Source organism: Eutrigla gurnardus (genome assembly GCF_963514095.1).
Source record: "Eutrigla gurnardus genome assembly, chromosome: 24".
NCBI classification, from domain to species: domain Eukaryota; kingdom Metazoa; phylum Chordata; class Actinopteri; order Perciformes; family Triglidae; genus Eutrigla; species Eutrigla gurnardus.
Window position 1 is genome coordinate 3,584,413 of NC_139935.1, and position 19,614 is coordinate 3,604,026.

Here is a 19,614-nt window from a genome sequence, read left to right on the forward strand (position 1 = left end):
ACGATATGCAGATATTTATACATTTCTATAGAAAGTAAATGAATACAATCTGATTTTTCCCCTCTCAGTTCGTGTTTAAACCAGAGACGTATGCCTCCACCAACGTAAAGACAGTTCACGAGGAGCTGGCTAAAGCCATGACCGCCATTCTCAAACCATCCACCGACTTCCTCACGAGCAACAAGCTGCTGAAGGTAACGGCCGTTTCAGGGGGATTCTTTTACACCTCCTGAATAAAAGTCAGGGTTCTTATAAACTGTAAGAGATTGGTAGCGGCTTTCTTCGCAGTTCAAATTGCAAACAAATGGAGGGAGATGGATGTTTCAAATGCATGGTTTGAATGGTAAAAAATCCTTTCAGCCGCTGAGGTGATTTCTGAAGAAGAAAAAAAAAAGAAAACTGTATTTTGCAAAAGTTTAAAGGCGGTGGTTTCAAGGAGTACAGCATCAATAGGCTATAACATGACCTTGAGAACGTCATTGACGAGAAGATAAAACACCTTGAAAGGTCTCGTTTGATAACGCCTATTCAAGCGTATTTTATAAATTACATGTCGGGTGGTAATTATTCCTTGCAGTGACTCTGTGTTTGTGTCCCAGTATTCATGGTACTTCTTCGAAGCTCTGGTGAAATCAATGGCTCATTATCTCATCGAGAGCGGGAAGGTCAAGGTAGGTCTTGTGTTTTTTTTTTTTAGCATTTTCTTCCACTTCCCATTTCCTCCCGGTCTAAATCCCCTTCCTCCTCCCGCGTCCAGCTCTCCAGAAACCAGCGTTTCTCGGCGTCCTTCTACCACGCAGTGGAGACTCTGGTCAATATGCTGATGCCACACATCACGCAGAAATACAAGGACAATCTGGATGCGGCTCGCAATGCCAACCACAGCCTGGCGGTCTTCGTCAAGGTTGGCACGCCTCCCACTGCCCGCAATGTCCTTTGATATGGAGATGAGTTTTAAAAATTCCCTTTGGTTCGGGGCATGTAGAGATATGTAATAATCCTCCTCACGGCAGATTGTTTATGTTGAACTGGATTTTAAAACGAGATCCAGTTTAATTCGGAACCCTGCATCTGATCTTATGTTTTCCACGCAGCGCTGCTTCACCTTCTTGGACAGAGGCTTCGTATTCAAGCAGATCAACAACTACATGAACTGCTTCATGCCTGGAGACCCCAAGGTTTAAACGCTCTCCTGCTCACCATCATTAATGTGTTGTTCAAATCCTAAAACATGACGTTAAAGGAAGCTTGTGTAATGTATTTTCTCTCCTTGTCCGTTCCAGACTTTGTATGAATTCAAGTTTGAGTTCCTGCGTGTTGTTTGCAACCACGAGCACTATGTCCCTCTTAATCTGCCCATGCCCTTTGGAAAAGGCAGAATTCAAAGGTTCCAAGGTAAAGGACACACGGCTTAACGTCACTTCCAACTAAGCAGAGTGCAGCTGATATTCTGCTTCGTTTGGTGTTTGGTTTTGATTGTTATTTCCGTTGTTCGGCGTCAGATCTACAGCTGGACTACTCTCTGACTGATGACTTCTGTCGAAACCACTTCCTGGTGGGGCTGCTGCTGAGGGAGGTGGGCAGTGCTCTTCAGGAGTTTCGAGAGATCCGTCAGATCGCCATCCAGGTGCTGAAGGGGCTGATGATCAAACACACGTTCGACGACCGCTATGCTGCGAAAGTGAGTCCCACAACTTCACCGAGGACTAAAGGATCGAGTTCATTTTGGAAAAGGTTTTGGGTTTCGGCAGCTAACGAGGTCCTACTGTGTCTCTCCAGAGCCAGCAGGCCAGACTCGCCACCCTCTACCTCCCTCTGTTCGGCCTGCTCCAGGAGAACGTCTGCAGACTTGACATTAAGGAGTCCGCCCCCTTCAGCAACCACAATGTAAGCCTGACACCTAGTGGTGAAAAAGTGAACAGTAGCTTGTATATTTTACCAATAAGGCGTGCTCTCTCTTCAAAACACTACTTACCGAGTTAATGTCAGCTTAATGCACGGCTAAACCGGATCACTTTGTTGCTTTCTGTCCCAGAATGCCCGGGAGGACTCTCTGGTCCCCAACTCCATCGTGACCCCTCAGAAACCTGGGAGCTGCATAGAGAATGCTCTCCATAAAGATGTGTTCGGAGTCATCTCAGGAACAGGTAAATCCTGGAACTTCATCATTTTCTATAGGCTCCTTCTGTTTAATGACATCACATCTTCTGACATCCCTGCAGCCTCCCCTCACAGCTCCACACCCAACGTCAGCTCCGTTCACCATGCAGACTCGCGGGGCTCTCTGATCTCCACTGACTCTGGAAACAGCCTGCTGGACAAGAGCAGTGACAAGACGAACTCCTTGGAGAAGGTAGATGGATGCTTGAATGAATAAAAGCACTCAGTGTGTGTGTGTGTGTGTGAGGTGAACGTAGAGCCAATGTGTACAAAGGAAAACAAGGGTTGAGGTTGACACTTTGCATATCACTCCCATCAATGTCTTCACTCTTGGACGTCCGCGCTCTCCTCCCAACCCCTCCTCCAGAGCTCCCCTGCTTGCTCTGTCGCTCCCCACCAAAAGGAGAGATTTACCAGGAGGCACTCGGTCAACGTGCCCCCTCTCCCCCTGGACTCCGAGGACAGAGTCCCACCTCTGAGCCGTCAAACCAAGCGGGTCACCATGGACTTCTCCCTGCTCTCGGCGCCCCTGCCTGACCCGCCGCAGGACGGCGACAGTGATAATGACAAAAAACAAGCTGTGGATGGAAATCAGGAGGAAAACATCCCCATACAAGTATTCTGTTTGACCTTTGTGACCTCTCCACCTGAGACTTTTGGTTACAATTGTACAGCAAAATCTCAGCAAAACATACAGATATCTGTACAATACGTCCAAAATCCTCCTTCTCTTCTGAGTGTCCCTCATCAGGGAATGTGTGCGACTCGTAGCCGTTTCACTGTAAATGTGTTTCCTCCAACCTGCGATTGATGTCGCTATCTCAAAGCACAGACTGCAGGAAATCTTTTCCCCCTCCTCCCAGGAAAAGACATTTCTCATCTGAAGTTTGGCTTGTTTGAGTGTTCTTTATCTCTGTTAAGTTCAGATGTTTCTGCTGCTCAGTCACTAACACTTCCTTTCCTTTTCTTCCCCGTCTCTCCTCTTCCTCCTTCCCGTGAGTCAGAACCAGTGTGCGTCGGCTCTGGGCAGCACTGTGCTGCGCTGTGGCAAACTGGACCGGGACGAGATCAAAAACGTGCTCATGTGCCTGCTGCATATCCTCAAGAGCATGTCAGAGGGTAGGACACGCCGGAGTCACTGCACTGGACGTTAACACGGGAACAATAGTAACCTTTTCTCACTGTGTCGTCACCTCAGAGGCCCTTTTTGCATACTGGAACAAGGCGGCTCCCTTAGAACTGATGGACTTCTTCACGCTGATCGAGTAAGTACAGAACTAGAATGCAGGCTTTGAATGCAGTCGTGACCTCTGACTTTGTGTGTTTGTCCTGCAGAGTCTGCCTCCATCAGTTTAGATACATGGGGAAGAGATTCATCGTCAGGTAGGTGTTCACCGACCTCCATGATCTCAATTAATGAAGGGATTCTTGAACTGAAGCTGATTATGTTCATGTGCGATACTGTGACTCACGCCCAGACACTTACAAACGCCGGTCCTTACTGAACCTTTTAACCCCTTTTGCCTTTGGTTTGTTCCCTCTTCTGTAACACTGCTGGCAAGTTGCTTTGTGGTTAATGTCGCGGCCCCAGGCCCCTCCTGCATGGGTAAGACATGCCTGTCACTTCGCTTCATTAAATGCTCTATTACATTCTATTCTGTTTTGTTCTGACTTCGTCCGATTTGTGTTCTTCTGTGCCTCTTTTATGTGTGTTAACTTGGTCTTCTGAACACACCTGGCATCCAAACTTGCTGCTAATCATAATTTCTCTTCTCGCAACAGGAACCAGGAGGGGGCGGGGCCTGTAGCGCCAGACAGGAAGTCTCTGACTCTGCCCGTGTCTCGTAACAGGGCGGGGATCTTGCATGCCCGTCTCCAGCAGCTGGGAACTCTGGAGAATGCACACACCTTCAACAACAGTAAGCCTTCCTCCTGTCCGGACTCTTTATAAGGCAAATTGTGGGAATAATATAGATATTTAATTGCATTAACGACCCTGAGATTGTGCTCTCCATGCAGTGTACTCTCATACGGAAGCAGACGTGAGCAGCCAGTGTCTGCTGGAGGCCAATGTGTCTACGGAGGTCTGCCTGACCGTGCTGGACACGCTCAGCATCTTCATCATGGGATTCAAGACTCAACTGAATTCAGATCTTGGTCACAACCCCCTGATGAAGAAGGTGTTCCAGGTCCATCTGTGCTTCCTGCAGATCCCTCAGTCTGAGGCCGCCCTCAAACAGGTCTTCACCTCACTCAGGACCTTCATCTACAAGGTGATATATACAGTATATATATATATATGAGGTCTCTCGTCTCACACAATGTGCATTTCCAGTCGTGATGCTTAACATCCTGTCTCCATGTGTCCTCCAGTTCCCCTGTACCTTCTTTGACGGCCGGGCCGACATGTGTGCCTCTCTTTGCTATGAAATCCTCAAGTGCTGTAACTCCAAGCTGAGCTCCATCCGCTGTGACGCCGCCCACCTTCTCTACTTCCTCATGAAAAGCAACTTTGACTACACCGGACGCAAGTCTTTTGTACGAACACACCTTCAGGTACGTGCGTCTATTTGCGACTTTTCAGATTTTTTCCCTTGAAGCGCAGTAATGATTTGGTGTGTTCCTTGGTCTCTATTCGCCCAGGTGGTTATTGCTGTCAGTCAGCTGATTGCTGATGTCATCGGCATCGGGGGTACCCGTTTCCAGCAATCTCTCTCCATCATTAACAACTGTGCCAACAGTGACAAGAGCATCAAGGTCAGGGGTAATCCATGACACTTGTCATTGCATCAGCTCAACACACAAATACGGAAGCCCTTTCCTTTTTAAAGTCTGATCTGAATGGTTTTATACCCTGTGTTTATGACTTAAGAACAGGTGAAAAAACAATATATACACAATACAATGCAATAAAACTCTACACTGTCCAGAGAATAAGATTGCATACTTTGAATAGAAGACAAAACAAAGGCTTTATTATATATTTATTGCTATTAAAAGCCAAATCCTTAATAGAGATCTTGTTATTGCAGCACACAGCGTTTCCGTCAGATGTGAAGGATTTGACAAAGCGCATCAGGACGGTGCTGATGGCCACCGAGCAGATGAAGGAGCACGAGAGCGACCCGGAGATGCTGGTGGACCTCCAGTACAGCTTGGCCAAGTCCTACACCAGCACGCCCGAGCTCCGCAAGACCTGGCTGGACAGCATGGCTCGCATCCACAACAAGAACGGAGATCTGTCCGAGGTATTTCTTGCGTTGTCTCTCTCTCCGTTGACGTACGTATTCTATCCGAAATGCGATCTTTGTGTGATTGTTTGTCCGCTCCACCTACAGGCAGCCATGTGTTACGTCCACGTTGCTGCCCTGGTGGCAGAATACCTGTGGAGGAAAGGTGAGTCGAGGATATCTCCTGGTAGTAACGGTACGCTTCCTTTTACAGTAAATAACTGGCCATACCGACACTTTTACAATCAGAGGCCATATAATGATTAACTGTAAAGGTTAACGCAGTAGAAAAACAATGATCCCGGGAAATAATTGTTGAATAAACTCAATAAAATTGATGTTTACTAAGAGATAAGATATCACACAGTAATAAAAAAACTTTCACACACATTTAATAACTAAGGATGTATGCACAAAGCAATCCATCTCATTTTAATGGGAGTAAATCGGTGCTCAACCATCCATCCATCCATTTCCATCCACAATTAGATAAATAAGATGAGTACGTTTTATGTTCTTTAACTATAAACCTTACAGTTATATATAAACACAGGGGCATACACCTTCCACCTGAGCACTCGTCCAAGGGTCACCTGTTCACTCCCGTGTAAAAACACTTCCACCGCCACGTTCCCCAGATAAGATCCGCTCGCTTCTTTCCTTACATATCAAGCTGTGTTCAGACTTTGGAGGGTCTCCGTTGTAAAACGTTACAGGGTTTTATGAAAGTCATCCGTTCGTTGACAGGTCAGATATTCATACAACACCTCAGCTCTGCTGGATCGTTTCTGCTTCTCATTTAACATGGCATTGCATTTTATTATCACAATACCTTAAATTTGATGTCAAAACAAAAACAGCAGCCATTAAGATTAAGATGACCTTTTGATAAATGTCGTATGTCATGTTTTTTCCCCCATACTCTAATAAAAATGCTGTTATATGTGTGTGTTAGGTATGTTCAGACAGGGCTGCTCCTCTTTCCGCGTCATCACTCCAAACATCGACGAGGAGGCGGCCATGATGGAGGACGTGGGGATGCAGGACGTTCACTTCAATGAGGTATGGGGGTCTTTTCTACACATTTAGGATGTTTTATGAGCCCCTCATTGGCACCACGTGTCACATGATGACTAATGACCAGAGGAGCGCTTATCTATGTTGAGAGTATCTCCTGTCGACTTTGACACTGGGCTCGGTACGTGTGTTGTTAATCACATGTAGAAAATCACTGAGCTGGCAGACGGAGAGCAGCCTTGGGAAATCTGAGGACGGCCTCAAGGATTCTTGCTCAAGGGCAGTCCAGCAGGGGCTTGTTGACAGGCCAGAGACCAGACCTTCTGGTGAACCCATAACCCAGCGAAATTGAAAGTATCGTGGGTAGAATATGTGAGATTTTATGAGTTGGTCAACAGATCTGTAGGCAATGAAAAAATGCTTTTACCTTCCATCCGCCCTGAAAACCTTTCCTCTTTATGAGCTGGACTTATCCCCCTATAAAAAGAAAGGAGATGATGTCTCCATTTCCTGCCACGGCTGCTGTCTTTACAGGAACACTATGCTCAGTTTACGTTCACTTTAGCCAAATAAGAACAAACAGAAATGTCCCTCTTTGTGGCAATTACATGGTCTGTGTGTCCAGGAGGTGCTGATGGAGCTGCTGGAGGAGTGTGCTGACGGCCTCTGGAAGGCGGAGCGTTATGAGCTCATCGCCGATGTCTACCGGCTCATCATTCCCATCTATGAACATCGCAGAGACTTTGAGGTAAACCCAGGGAGAAGTGAAGCCTTAAACTGTCATTATCCCTCCTGGCCATCAGGGGGCGACTCCTCTCAGAGGAGGTCATATTGCATGGAAGTCTATGAGAAAATGGCCCTACTTCTCACCTGAGTTATTATACCAGTAAACATGAGTTTATGGTCTTTCTGAACAGAAACTCACCCACCTGTATGACACCCTCCACCGGGCCTATACTAAAGTCATGGAGGTGATGCACAGCGGCAAAAGACTGCTGGGAACATACTTCAGAGTGGCCTTCTTTGGACAGGTAAGGGTTTCCACAAGAGAACAAAAGAACTATATAATACAATAACCCGCCGTTTTTGCCTCTACACAGAAATGTACTTGTTAATAGAGATTTCTCTTCTTTTCTCCCGCCCCTCGGATATAAGGCTGCGGTAAGTAGGCAGAGGTTTAGCTGTGTGTGTTGGCCTGGTGTGCTCTTCTATGTCCTCGCATCGTTATTTTATGTGGAAAAAGATAAATGATTGCGTTTCCAGCGTGTTGCTTTGGGTAAACCCTCCCCGGTAAATTTCCCTTCATCAGTCATTTTCCCTCTGGGACCCCCCCCTCCAGTGATTACACTGATCCACCCACACACATCTGTGCAGCTGTTACATATGCTTGATTTAAAAAGACTGCTTGTGACCAGCTGAAGTTTGCATGTCTGGTGTTTTCATACTCCTCCTTTTCTTCATTGTTAGATCTTTTTTTTATTATTTAGCATGAGGGTTTGGGTTTGATTCACCAAAGGTATTGCACATTTGTGTTTGTCTCTTGATGTCCTTTTTCTTGTTCTTCTTCTTCTTCTTCAGGGCTTTTTTGAGGATGAAGATGGAAAGGAATACATCTACAAGGAGCCTAAGTTCACGCCGCTCTCCGAGATCTCCCAGAGGCTCCTGAAGCTCTACTCTGACAAGTTCGGTCAGGAGAACGTCAAGATCATTCAGGACTCTGGCAAGGTGGGTTTATATAGTAGCAGAGGTATGAAGCTGAAAGTGAGCATGATATCTGCCCTTTAAAGCTCCATAATCAATCGTTTTTATGGCTGTGTGTAAACTCTTTAAACGTAAATCTTACCAGTAAACACATTTTCCCATGACCCGCAGGTGAACCCGAAGGACCTGGACTCCAAGTACGCCTACATCCAGGTGACCCACGTCACCCCCTACCTGGACGACAAGGAGCTGGAGGACAGGAAGACGGACTTCGAGAAGAGCCACAACATCCGGCGCTTCGTGTTCGAGACGCCGTTCACGGTGTCGGGCAAGAAGCAGGGCGGGGTGGAGGAGCAGTGTAAACGGCGGACCGTCCTCACCAGTAGGTCACGCGATTCAACCAGAAATATTTCATGTGGAACAAACGAGGGCTTCCAGGTAGCCTTATCGCCGTGGCGATTTCAGGAAGCAAAGAGCAAGAACATCTTCCTGTTTCCACCGTTGTTGTTGATGAGATAAGGAGGACTTTCTATTCCTCTACCGTCCACTTCATCCCAAAGTTCAGGTGTTATCTTTGTCTTGGAAATAATCACGCCTACTGATTGGGATTGTGCGGTTACTCTCCTGGTTATGAACGTTGCCATGGAGACACAACTAGACACATAATAATTGGTGTTTACGTGTCTCAGCAAGACTGTTGTCTTCCTGATGAAATCTAGTTTTCTATGACATTTAAAAGCATCATTGATGTCCTCTTCTTTTCTGCCAACACTCCCAGCCACCCACTGTTTCCCGTATGTGAAGAAGCGTATCGCAGTCATGTACCAACACCAGACCGACCTGAGCCCCATCGAGGTGGCCATCGACGAGATGAGCGCCAAGGTCGGCGAGCTGCGGCTGCTGTGCTCGGCCTCCGAGGTGGACATGATCCGCCTGCAGCTCAAACTGCAAGGCAGCATCAGCGTTCAGGTAGGAACGACGAGGTCGCGCTGCTGTTTTACCTCTCGTGGATTATGTTTGTGACCTGAAGCCTTTTTTTATTTTCTTCCCCAGGTCAACGCTGGACCTCTAGCGTACGCCAGAGCCTTCCTCGACGACAGCAGTGCCAAGAAGTATCCTGACAACAAGGTCAAACAGCTCAAAGAGGTGTTCAGGTACGTATGACAGAAACATCTGCTTGAGTAAAAGTGCAAATTATATATTCATATAGAAAACATTTTATTTGTATCTGTATTGTTTCCATTCAGCTGCACATTTTCACCGAATTCCCCCAAAAATAGGCAAAATAAAAAGCTAATTTATTTCCATCGTTGCCTCTCTTCAGGCAGTTTGTGGACGCCTGCGGTCAGGCGCTGGGCGTGAACGAGAGGCTGATCAAGGAGGACCAGCAGGAGTACCACGATGAGATGAAGGCCAACTACAGGGACCTGGCCAGGGAGCTGTCCAACATCATGCACGAACAGGTAGGAAGGCCAAAGATCGTCATTTAGACTACTAATACAACAACTCTTCTGCTCATGTACTAACCTGTCTCCTGTCTCCTGCTCTCTCTGTGCTGGCCTGAGCAGATCGGAGGGTAATGCTGCTCTTTTGTATTGTTGAGGGAGAGTAAGGGGATGTATGAACATTATTAGGATGATGGAGTGCGGCTGAATCGTATTCGTCTCATTGTTTTTTGGCTTGACATATATTTTTTAGATAAACCCCGTGGAAGACGGCACGAGGAGCAACCTGTCCGACTCTATGGGCATCTTCAACGCCATCAGTGGCACGCCGACCAGTGCCAACCCTCACGGCTCCACCACCATACTGTGATGCAGACGCATCACGCCGGACTCTCACACCACTAATGACTGATCCAACTACCTTGTTTCCTATGGAGACTCCGGTCAACAGCGACGTTATCCACTTATTTTTGGGTCATTTATCCTTTTGTATAGTTTGTTTTTCTGTCATACACATACTGTCGCTGACATGTTATCTTTATTATGTTGTCGTGTGTTATCTCCACCCGAGGATTGGTGCAACAAACACCAGGGACTTCTACGCCTTTTAAACTCCCGTTAATGTGTTTGTGAGAGAAGGTTTTTAACGGGAATACACGACTAAATGCCACTGCTGTAACCGTACATACATTCTGCAGCCGATGCACAGGATTTTTTACATTTCCCTTTTCTATTCTTTCCCATTGAGGCCCTGTTACAGCAGATGCATTTTTCTACAAGGAATCAGAGTTTATCTTTTATCTTCTTCATGGACAAAGAATGATTTGCTCTATTTTAGGCCAATGGACGTGTATAGAAACTGTCTCAAGCCAAGTGAACCGCAGTGTTTTCACCTATTTTCTGTAAAGACATGTGTGCAATATTTTCTATTGTTACCAAGGTTACCTACTGCGGAGAAAAGCACTCTTGCCAAAGACGTTAGGAAATGACTCTGCAAGAAAAGACAAGAGTGACACTTTGTTATCTGCCCCCTTTTGTTTCTTAGTCAAGTAGATGCCTTTTATTATCCAAGGTAAAGCATTTTTACTTAATGACTGCTCATGTAAATATGTCATAGACTTATAAATAAATAAATAAAAACTGTAACAATGCCTTCTTCTAGCCTTGATTTCGTATGTTAGCTACTAACATTTGAAAGTGTGTAATTTGAAGAATTTCATTTCTAATGGGTTTTTTTTGTGCCTGATTTTAGCGATGTTACGTAGGTGAAAGAAGGCTGTCTCACCCTCCTAAGCTGCTTTTCTTGTTTCAGATACAACGCAAATATGTCCCTTATCTGTGAAGCAGAAGCTGCAGGCTCCTAACTGTCACTACGCTGTCTTACCAGACGCAGAAAGGGAATCTTACTTTACATCCTGCTAATAATGTATGTCTGATATACTGTGTGGCTGTGTTACTATGGGTAAGTTTACATCACTTATACTTCATGCTGTATTTTCACTCTACATCGATACCGGATCTGTTGGCTGATAAAGTGTTATAATGCTATACTTTTTATATCCAATTGACAAAACTGTCATTGTGTCATCATAATAATTTGTGAATATCTTCTTAATTTTATGTCTGAATTATTATTATGATAACTTCCTGTGTTTACTGTGTGTGTAGCGACTACAGCTGCTCACACTGAAGGGAAACGAGAGTGACACGAGGATGCTGACTGCTGTAAAATCCTCTCGCCGCTCTGTGCCACAAACGCCCCGACTGTGTCATTGTTTCCGAGACTTTGGCCGCCAAACATCATGTGTCTGCCGTGAGTCCTCCTGCTAGTGTTTCATGGTTTGTGTTTGTGTCGTTAACGTGGTGAAATACAGTTCGTGTTCATGTTTCAGTCACTGCCGTTACCGTCAGACCAACGTAGTCACGGTGTGTGTCATATCTGCAGAGCAGCACAGTTCCCGGGGTCATAAAGCCATTACTGCCTGACACACATGCACACCTGTGGGAGGGTGAGAGCGTGTGCTGGGAGGTGGGATTAATGGGGACTTGCATGTCCAGAATGGGTGGGGCGGTGCAGGAGGGCTGATGGGAGGTTACTTAAGAAGCAGGCCAGGCCTGAGCTCGGTCTTAGTCGTGGATCTGGATCTGGACCGGGGTCACAAGTCTCTCTGTGTCGTTTTGTGAAGGATTCAGTTGGAAAAGGACCTGAAGTCGACACACACAGCAGCCATGGCAGGTGAGTCCCAGTCTGGATGGGGAGACCTGGGACCCTCAGGAACCCATCCTTAGATTAGGGGATTTCTTTTCCTGCAAGTTTTTAATATTATTTAAAAAATCATCATTATTATTGTTTATATGATGCGTTTATTTATTTCGTTATTTATATCGTTAACTTAATTTACAACATATACACCAAAGCAGCTTTGTCCAGTTTGTTTTTTTGTTGACACAATGTGTGACTTCATGTCTGCAGACAGAGAAGAGGGGAAGAAGCCCAAGTCAAAAAGTGTAAGTAACTCTTATAAAAAAGCACGTATTTAATTCCATTTCTATTCAGTTGAGTTTTATTTTTATTATATCAGGGCTTTTCCAAAGAACAATATATGACGGTCTTGTTAAGTTATTAGCATGAAGGTGAAACGACACAGTAAGAGTCACACTTGCTGTGCAGAAGCTGCAGATAAACACATTTAATAATAATATACTGAAGAGTTTGCTTTCTCCCTGAACAGGCGACTGTCTGCGGCTTCCCAGTGAGCATCTTCTTCATCGTGGTCAATGAGTTCTGCGAGCGTTTCTCCTACTATGGCATGCGAGGTGAGCTGGAACTCAGTCATTTTTCTCTGCCTCAAAAAGTACATGTACCTCAAAATTGTACTATGGAACGGATGGAATACTACATGATATGCTAAGGATATATAATATTTCTGTTTTACTTTTATTGTTGAAGTACGCGCTGAAAAGTGAGTGAGAGATTATGCAGTATTTTTCACTACTTTACTGGTACTTTTACTCCTTCCAACTCATGTGTCCCTCTCGCCCGTCTGCAGCCGTGCTGGTGTTGTACTTCAAGTACTTCCTGCGGTGGGACGACGACTTCGCCACCACCATCTACCACACCTTTGTGGCCCTCTGCTACCTGACGCCCATCCTGGGCGCCATCGTGGCCGATTCGTGGCTCGGGAAGTTCAAGTGAGTTTGAAAAGTGCCTTTTGAATAATGAGCTTCACATTCTCCATAGAGGAGCAGAGTTGGGGTTAAAGTACGTCAGCTGTTAAATTCCCTCCTTGGATGTTTGACCCTCGTCTATCTTATCTCTCCCTCAACCTGTACACCTGTTTAACTCTTCCTCCTCCTCCTCCTCCTCCCTCTCAACAGGACTATTGTTTACCTGTCCATCGTTTACACGCTGGGCCAGGTTGTCTTGGCCGTGAGTGCTATCCATGACATCACGGATGCAAACAAGGACGGCACCCCCGACAACATGACCTTCCACGTGTGAGTTGAACACACATGGATGTGCGTGATGACAGTCGATATGAGGTGTGTGCGCTGACGTCGGGGCTCTGCCCGTCTTTGTCCCCAGAGCTCTGTCCATGGTGGGTTTAATCCTCATCGCCCTGGGAACGGGAGGCATCAAGCCCTGCGTGGCGGCCTTCGGTGGGGACCAGTTTGAGGACCACCAGGTCAGATGTCACTCAAACACACACATACTGGAGTTAGCTGCGTATATGAGATTGTTTTCACATATCCATGAGAGTTTTCTCATCGTTATGAGCGAGTTTTCTCACGTTGATGAGAGAGTTTTGCCACACAGATGAGAGTTTTCTTTTATTTACGAGATGTGGGTGAGGTCATTCTGAAAATTGTGAAGATACTGCGTCATAATCATGAGATTCAGAAGCATTATTAGGAAATAGGGCCTTTCGTTGGTGAATCAGTTTCCATAAAAAAGAGCTTTTATTTGAAGAAAAGAAACTTGTACCAAATTAGTCCTTTGTAGGAATTACCTGGAGCCAATTTCAGACCTGTGAAATAATGTTTTACTGAGATTTGACCACGAGGGAGCGTGCAACTCTTCAAATGATATGGTACAATCCCCGTATGTACATCCATAGTTTCACACATTATATCTCTCTGGTTTGCACGTGTGCACAAACACCATAGAGGCAATTAAAAGACAACTGACTCAGCTATCAGCGGCGTCCTGTCAGCACTTCTTGAATGATTTGTTTCCAGCTAGTTGTTTATTAACTAATAACCGCAGGAACATCTGTATCATTGACTTTATTACACTGTCAAAGGCCAGGGACAAAGATTACCCCATGATATCAATGGTGGAATAGTAGATTATATACTGTTTCATTTAGTTATGGATAATAAAATCTCTGCATCGCTGCTGTTGATTCCCAACAGGAGAAGCAGAGAAGCACCTTCTTCTCCATCTTCTACCTGTCCATCAATGCCGGCAGCCTGCTGTCCACCGTCATCACCCCCATCCTCCGAGGTAACGCTGATCCCAGAGCAGCACATATGAGATGCTGACTCACTTGTTGAGTTAATCAAACGTGTGTGTGTGTGTGTTTCCAGCTCAGGAGTGTGGTATTCACACCCAGCAGAAATGCTACGCGCTGGCTTTCGGCGTCCCCGCCGCTCTCATGGTCGTTGCTCTGAGTAAGAATTTCCTTCACTAAACATCTCTGTTGTCTGTTTTTGTTGAAGATATATTTTATCTGTTGCTACTTAAATCTTCCTTGTGAGTCTCCCCAACTTAATGAAAGTCCAACGCTTAATACTCCTTTAATAAATGATCTATTTATATTATTTTATTGATCATAAATAAGCCATTTGCGATGACAACTTTGAGGTTGCCAGGTTGCAAAATACTGTAAAATTGTGTTGTAAATGTATTAATTGATTATTAACCACTTTTTTTTTTTTTACAATGTATAAGCCCTTTATTACCCTCTTTTTAGTGTCTTGCATAAGAAAGCCTACCATTATTATTTATAGTGCATTTAAGGCAAAAGATTTGCTGATAAGTTCATGTTGCTGTTTAATTAATCACATGCTAATGTGTGTCTGCAGTTGTGTTCATTATTGGGAGTGGTATGTACATTAAGACCCCCCCACAAGGCAACATCATGGTGAAGGTCTGCTCCTGCATCGGGGTGAGTGGTGAAGAGGTTTTCATCTTCATCGTGGAGTTTTAAATCAAACCTGTGTGCAGCATTTTGAAATGTCCTCTCTGCTGTCTGCAGTTTGCCATCAAGAACCGCTACAGGCATCGTGGTGATGAACACCCGACGAGGAAACACTGGATGGACTGGGCTGAGGAGAAATACGATGTAAGTGCAGCATACGTACGCAAATACGTGAAAGCACAACCAGCAATGTCAAAATGGTCACCCCGTTTTATGTTTGCGTCTCCAGAAACTCCTGATCGCCCAGGTGAAGATGGTGCTGAAGGTGCTGTTCCTCTACATCCCCCTGCCCATGTTCTGGGCTCTCTTTGACCAGCAGGTAAACACCAACTCACGCACCTACGCTCAATAATACAAATATATAGATTATGTGTTCAGACCAGAAGTGTGCTGGCAGAATCCAAAAGCAGACTAAAGAAGGGTTTCATCTCCTCTTCCAAAGGGCTCCAGATGGACCCTCCAGGCCACCACCATGGACGGCAACTTCGTGAGTCTTTGATTTGTTGCATTTCCATATTTATTCAGTCTTTTAATATTATTTTAATTTAGTATTAATTATTTAATTTATTTGTCATTATATTTCCACATGTATTCATTCTTGTATTTATTTATATTATTTATTTATTATATATTTTCTTATTTATTCTGTTATTTATTTCTCTTTATATTACCACATGTATTCATTCTTGTATTTATTTCTTTATATTATTTCTTTATTTTATATTTTATTATTTATTCTGCCACATTTAATGTAATTTACTTATTTATTCTGTTATTTATTTCTCTTTATATTACCACATTTATTCATTCTTGTATTTATTTATATTATTTATTAATTATATATTTTCTTATTTATTCTGTTATTTATTTCTCTTTATATTACCACATTTATTCATTCTTGTATTTATTTTTTGTTATTTCTCTTTACATTATTGCATTTTTTTAAATTCACTTATTTATTTCCACACTGATTTTCTTATTCTTTTGCATATTTATTCTTTATTATGGCGCTCCTGTGGCTCCAGTAGAAACCACAGAAAAAATGAATGAGATTCTAACCGTCTCCCTCCATTTTTCCTTCCACAGGGATTTCTGGTGATCCAGCCCGATCAGATGCAGGTAAGACCTTTGTGTTGGTCCCACTTTACTCACTCAGTGTTTCTTGGTACTGGAGTCTACATGCTGTCATGTGAACCTTTAACAGACTGGCCTTCTTCCCTACAGACTGTCAACCCCATCTTGATCCTGATTTTGGTGCCGGTCGTCGACAGTGTGATCTACCCGCTGATCCTCAAGTGCAAATTAAACTTCACGTGAGTTTATTCTTATTATATTTACTTTAACCTTCTGGACTTGGTTTTATATTGTATGACATCTACATAATAGATCATCTCAAATGTGTGTTTTCTTCTGCAGTCCTCTGAGGAGGATGACCGTGGGGATGTTCTTCGCCGCTTTGGCGTTCATCGCCGCCGGCCTGGTCCAGATACAGATCGATGTGAGTGCGACGCGCCCAGAAAAAAACGTACATTTGGGCGATTTGAACACACATTAACCTTGTGAAGCACAATTAAAACGCACCCTTCAATGTCTCTTCCAGCAAACCCTGCCGAAGTTCCCATCAAACAGCGAGGGCCAAGGGAAGTTCATCAACATGCTGAACACATCGGTGGATGTCAGCGCTGTACCCTACAGGTTTAACTTGGAGGCTTTCACGGTATTCCAACATAAGACACATAATGATCGACTCAAACTAAGTCGGAGGAGGTTCTATAGTCAGGAGGATTTACTGACTGATCTTTTCCCCGACAGGCCAATGAGGATTACTTGACCTTTGATCGTCCGTTTCGGGTGAATCTGGGGTCTGGTGACGGTAACATCATCAACCTAGCTGGTGGCAGTCGGACGACCATGGTTATCGGTCCGGATGTCCTCGAAGCAAAACCGGTGAGCACACCTGCACCGACAAATGAGATTTTCATTGTCTGCTACAGCGAGATATTAATGATCAAGAAGCCATGATGAAATGTTTTTAGGTCATTTCTATGTTTATTATTATCAAACGATGAATAGCTGAAATGGTGCTGGTCACAGAATGTGCTGGTCACCAAATACGGTGTAACACCAGCAGTAGGCTGAGGTCACTCCTTACTTTAGTTCTTACTTCACCATGATGGATGGTAGATAAATCTAAATAGTGTTTTTATTTATTTTAGCTCTCCTTCTTATCTAACCCACCAACGTTCAGCGGGGGAAAGTGCACCGCTAATGTGGAGCCTGTTTGCAGATAGCTCATTAGCTGCTCGGCTGCAGCGCATTAAAGCAGGCGCGTAAAGCTGCCGATCTCACCGAGGTCAAAGTTCACGCTGGTGTGGACCTAATAAGTTGGCATCCATTGACTGAATTATGTTTTTACTGCATGTTTCCTATATAGAACATTTAAATTGGGGACATATCAAGCTCTTTTCATTCTTAATAATATGGAGCACTTTTGCAAATGATCAAGGCTCTAAAGTATTTTTCTCTCTCCAGTACACGGACATCAAATTAAAGCCGGAACAGGGCACCAACATGATCAGGCAAGTTTACTTTTTGGTACAGTGAACTAGCCCTTACTGTCTTTCCTAAAAACACACATTGTTGTGTTTGTTTTTTTTGTCTCACCTGTTGTGTTTTTGAATTCTCCAGATTTTTTAATGGTTACGGCTCGGTTTTGAATGTCACGGTGGGTGACATGGACTTTGGGGAAATCGGACAGGGCAACATGTCAGACTATGTTGGCGTACCGCGGGGAAGGTGAGACTGATTCCACTGTCACACACAGTTAGACCAGAGAATGTGTCTCTGACCGTGTGTTTGTGTTTGTTATGTCAGCGCACAGTTCCGGATCAAGGATGACATCGGAGAAGAGTGCGTTTACGATCAAATCCTGGGCTTCGGCAGCTCCTTCACCCTGCTCATCCCGTCAAACTTCACCTTTGGAAATGTAACTTGTGAATGCATGTCGGGTCTCAATAAAGCTTCAACGTAACGTTTGTGTGCACATGGTAACACGCGTATGTCCCGCAGTGCCAAGAGAGCATCCGACCCGTGCTGGACATCAAGCCCAACACCATCCACATGGCCTGGCAGATCCCTCAGTATTTCCTCATCACTGTCGGAGAGGTGGTCTTCTCTGTCACCGGCCTGGAGTTCTCCTACTCGCAGGTAGAGGGCGCTTTCCTCTGCGTGATAAGGTCTGTCCTAATGTCAACATGGACATCTCTCACATGTAGCTCTGTTTGAACCTGCAGGCACCCAGCAACATGAAGTCAGTGCTGCAGGCCGGTTGGCTCTTCACCGTTGCTGTCGGTAACATCATTGTGCTCCTCGTCGCCGAGGTCGGAAGGCTCCCAGAGCAGGTGGGTGGAGTTTATACAAATAGTGGACAAGCCCCTCCCCTTCCAGTGTTTTCATATTATATATATTATATATGTGTGTCCCTTTCTGCTCACCAGTGGGCCGAGTACATCCTCTTCGCCTCCCTGCTGCTGGTCGTGTGCGTCATCTTCGCCATCATGGCCTATTTCTACACCTACATCGACCCCATCCAGATCGAGGCCCAGTTCGCCCAGACGGATCCCGACGAGAAGGAGCGGAAGAAAAACGTGGAGATGACCAGGAAGGACTCAGTCGAGAAACGAGGAAAGGACGGCAGCAGTTCTGACTCCAGCTCCGACGAGGAGGAAAACAAACAGACCCGGATCTGAAGCCGCCGCTGCTTTTACGGCTTTCAAAAAAACACTGTTTGGTTCTGTGTCTCGCTGCTGGACGCGTCGGCGGTTGGGATGATCTGAGTGAGATGCTGCTGAAGATGGCAGAACACAGAAATAGAGCTTCGACGGTGAAGCTCGTGGTGGACAGTGTTAGTGAAGGATCACGGCAGGGATAATTCTAGTTTGGCTCTTTATAGGTTACTCATATCATTAAAATCCCTGGATCTTGATAAGTTAATCATTTGTGCTTTCGCCGTTGTAAATTGTTTCGTTATGTAATTTTTGTTTCATAGATACAAAGAAACCATTCCCATATTTGTATTTATTCCAAGCACAATGTTTTGTAATATACTGTCACTGTTTTATATAAATATATATATATATATGATATTCTCATGTGCCCCAGCATAAAATTGAACACAAGATGTTGAATCATATTCCAGCTGTGTGATGATGGCTGCCCACTAAGGTCTTCAATAAAGATACTCGCAAGGTGTTGTTTGCGATAAACAAAGGTTTCTTATGGTTTATTTTTCCTGAATACAAACTGTTTCTGAGACGGCTTATTAGGGCCATTTTATTGATTTTTATTAATTTTTTTGACCTTTTCTTCTCTTTCAGGAACAAAGAGATTTATCCCCATCGACTCCAAATTTGGTCAGTACAATTTTAAGACCTTTGCAGTGAAAATTTGTTAAAATCCTTACTTCCTGAAGCAGCAAAAAGCATACTCTGGTTTGAGAATAACTCAATTAACTTGCATTAGCACATTTACTGACAAAGTCCAGACAACGAGAGAAGCACAAAGTTGTCAGTTAGCATTAGTTTTTTATTTCTCATGTCACTTTGAAAGCTTACAAGGAGCTTACATTTAACTTGGGAATTCTCAAATGACACAAGCAAAGATTATATACAGTACTATAAACTGTCAGCTATGATAAAGGAGACCAAATTTACACATCTTGTAGTTATTTTCGTAGCATATATTTTTTTCTAAGGTATAGATCTTTTCTTTTTTTTTTTTGCCGGAGGCAGGTTCCCACGTCCATAAAGCATTCCATATTTCCATCTTTGCAGTTATAAAAATATCAGATATTTCTTA

General features: G+C 44.4%; 2 protein-coding genes across 9 annotated transcripts in view; both read left to right on the top strand.

Annotated features, from left to right (window-relative positions):
• Window positions 1-10,657, top strand: part of dock9b (dedicator of cytokinesis 9b) — a 34,152-nt gene extending 23,495 nt beyond the window's left edge. For 3 of the 8 annotated variants that reach the window (XM_084004045.1, XM_084004041.1, XM_084004042.1), the window contains exons 25-51: window positions 69-194; window positions 600-671; window positions 758-904; window positions 1,095-1,178; window positions 1,284-1,395; window positions 1,503-1,681; window positions 1,780-1,887; window positions 2,036-2,147; window positions 2,223-2,353; window positions 3,165-3,279; window positions 3,359-3,425; window positions 3,496-3,543; window positions 3,943-4,079; window positions 4,180-4,433; window positions 4,534-4,716; window positions 4,804-4,917; window positions 5,193-5,408; window positions 5,499-5,556; window positions 6,346-6,452; window positions 7,033-7,155; window positions 7,325-7,444; window positions 7,986-8,132; window positions 8,280-8,490; window positions 8,887-9,077; window positions 9,162-9,262; window positions 9,433-9,571; window positions 9,807-10,657. In XM_084004045.1, the coding sequence (XP_083860171.1) occupies window positions 69-194; window positions 600-671; window positions 758-904; window positions 1,095-1,178; window positions 1,284-1,395; window positions 1,503-1,681; window positions 1,780-1,887; window positions 2,036-2,147; window positions 2,223-2,353; window positions 3,165-3,279; window positions 3,359-3,425; window positions 3,496-3,543; window positions 3,943-4,079; window positions 4,180-4,433; window positions 4,534-4,716; window positions 4,804-4,917; window positions 5,193-5,408; window positions 5,499-5,556; window positions 6,346-6,452; window positions 7,033-7,155; window positions 7,325-7,444; window positions 7,986-8,132; window positions 8,280-8,490; window positions 8,887-9,077; window positions 9,162-9,262; window positions 9,433-9,571; window positions 9,807-9,923 (3,519 nt within the window). In that variant the 3' untranslated portion in view covers window positions 9,924-10,657. The remainder of the gene's footprint in view (window positions 1-68; window positions 195-599; window positions 672-757; window positions 905-1,094; window positions 1,179-1,283; window positions 1,396-1,502; window positions 1,682-1,779; window positions 1,888-2,035; window positions 2,148-2,222; window positions 2,354-3,164; window positions 3,280-3,358; window positions 3,426-3,495; window positions 3,544-3,942; window positions 4,080-4,179; window positions 4,434-4,533; window positions 4,717-4,803; window positions 4,918-5,192; window positions 5,409-5,498; window positions 5,557-6,345; window positions 6,453-7,032; window positions 7,156-7,324; window positions 7,445-7,985; window positions 8,133-8,279; window positions 8,491-8,886; window positions 9,078-9,161; window positions 9,263-9,432; window positions 9,572-9,806) is intronic. The other 5 variants (XM_084004048.1, XM_084004043.1, XM_084004047.1 and 2 more) reach the window with 2 other exon arrangements.
• Window positions 10,658-10,825: 168 nt separating this feature from the next.
• Window positions 10,826-19,541, top strand: slc15a1b (solute carrier family 15 member 1b). The gene is made up of 25 exons (XM_084004051.1): window positions 10,826-11,015; window positions 11,222-11,366; window positions 11,740-11,789; window positions 12,027-12,061; window positions 12,286-12,370; window positions 12,604-12,745; window positions 12,932-13,051; window positions 13,140-13,239; window positions 13,970-14,060; window positions 14,144-14,227; window positions 14,642-14,724; window positions 14,815-14,901; window positions 14,987-15,076; window positions 15,200-15,244; window positions 15,844-15,876; window positions 15,982-16,070; window positions 16,174-16,255; window positions 16,358-16,474; window positions 16,570-16,704; window positions 17,290-17,336; window positions 17,446-17,553; window positions 17,632-17,743; window positions 17,827-17,964; window positions 18,051-18,158; window positions 18,255-19,541. The coding sequence occupies exons 2-25, from the start codon at window positions 11,356-11,358 to the stop codon at window positions 18,504-18,506; spliced, it is 2,244 nt and encodes a 747-aa protein (XP_083860177.1). The 5' UTR covers window positions 10,826-11,015; window positions 11,222-11,355; the 3' UTR covers window positions 18,507-19,541.
• Window positions 19,542-19,614: the final 73 nt, after the last annotated feature.

Excerpts from the sequence above, each read along its gene's own strand:
- slc15a1b (XM_084004051.1), top strand. Across the intron at positions 15,077-15,199 it reads GGGCTCTCTTTGACCAGCAG|GGCTCCAGATGGACCCTCCA; the intron begins GTAAACACCAAC and ends CCTCTTCCAAAG. Across the intron at positions 17,337-17,445 it reads CAGGGCACCAACATGATCAG|ATTTTTTAATGGTTACGGCT; the intron begins GCAAGTTTACTT and ends TGAATTCTCCAG.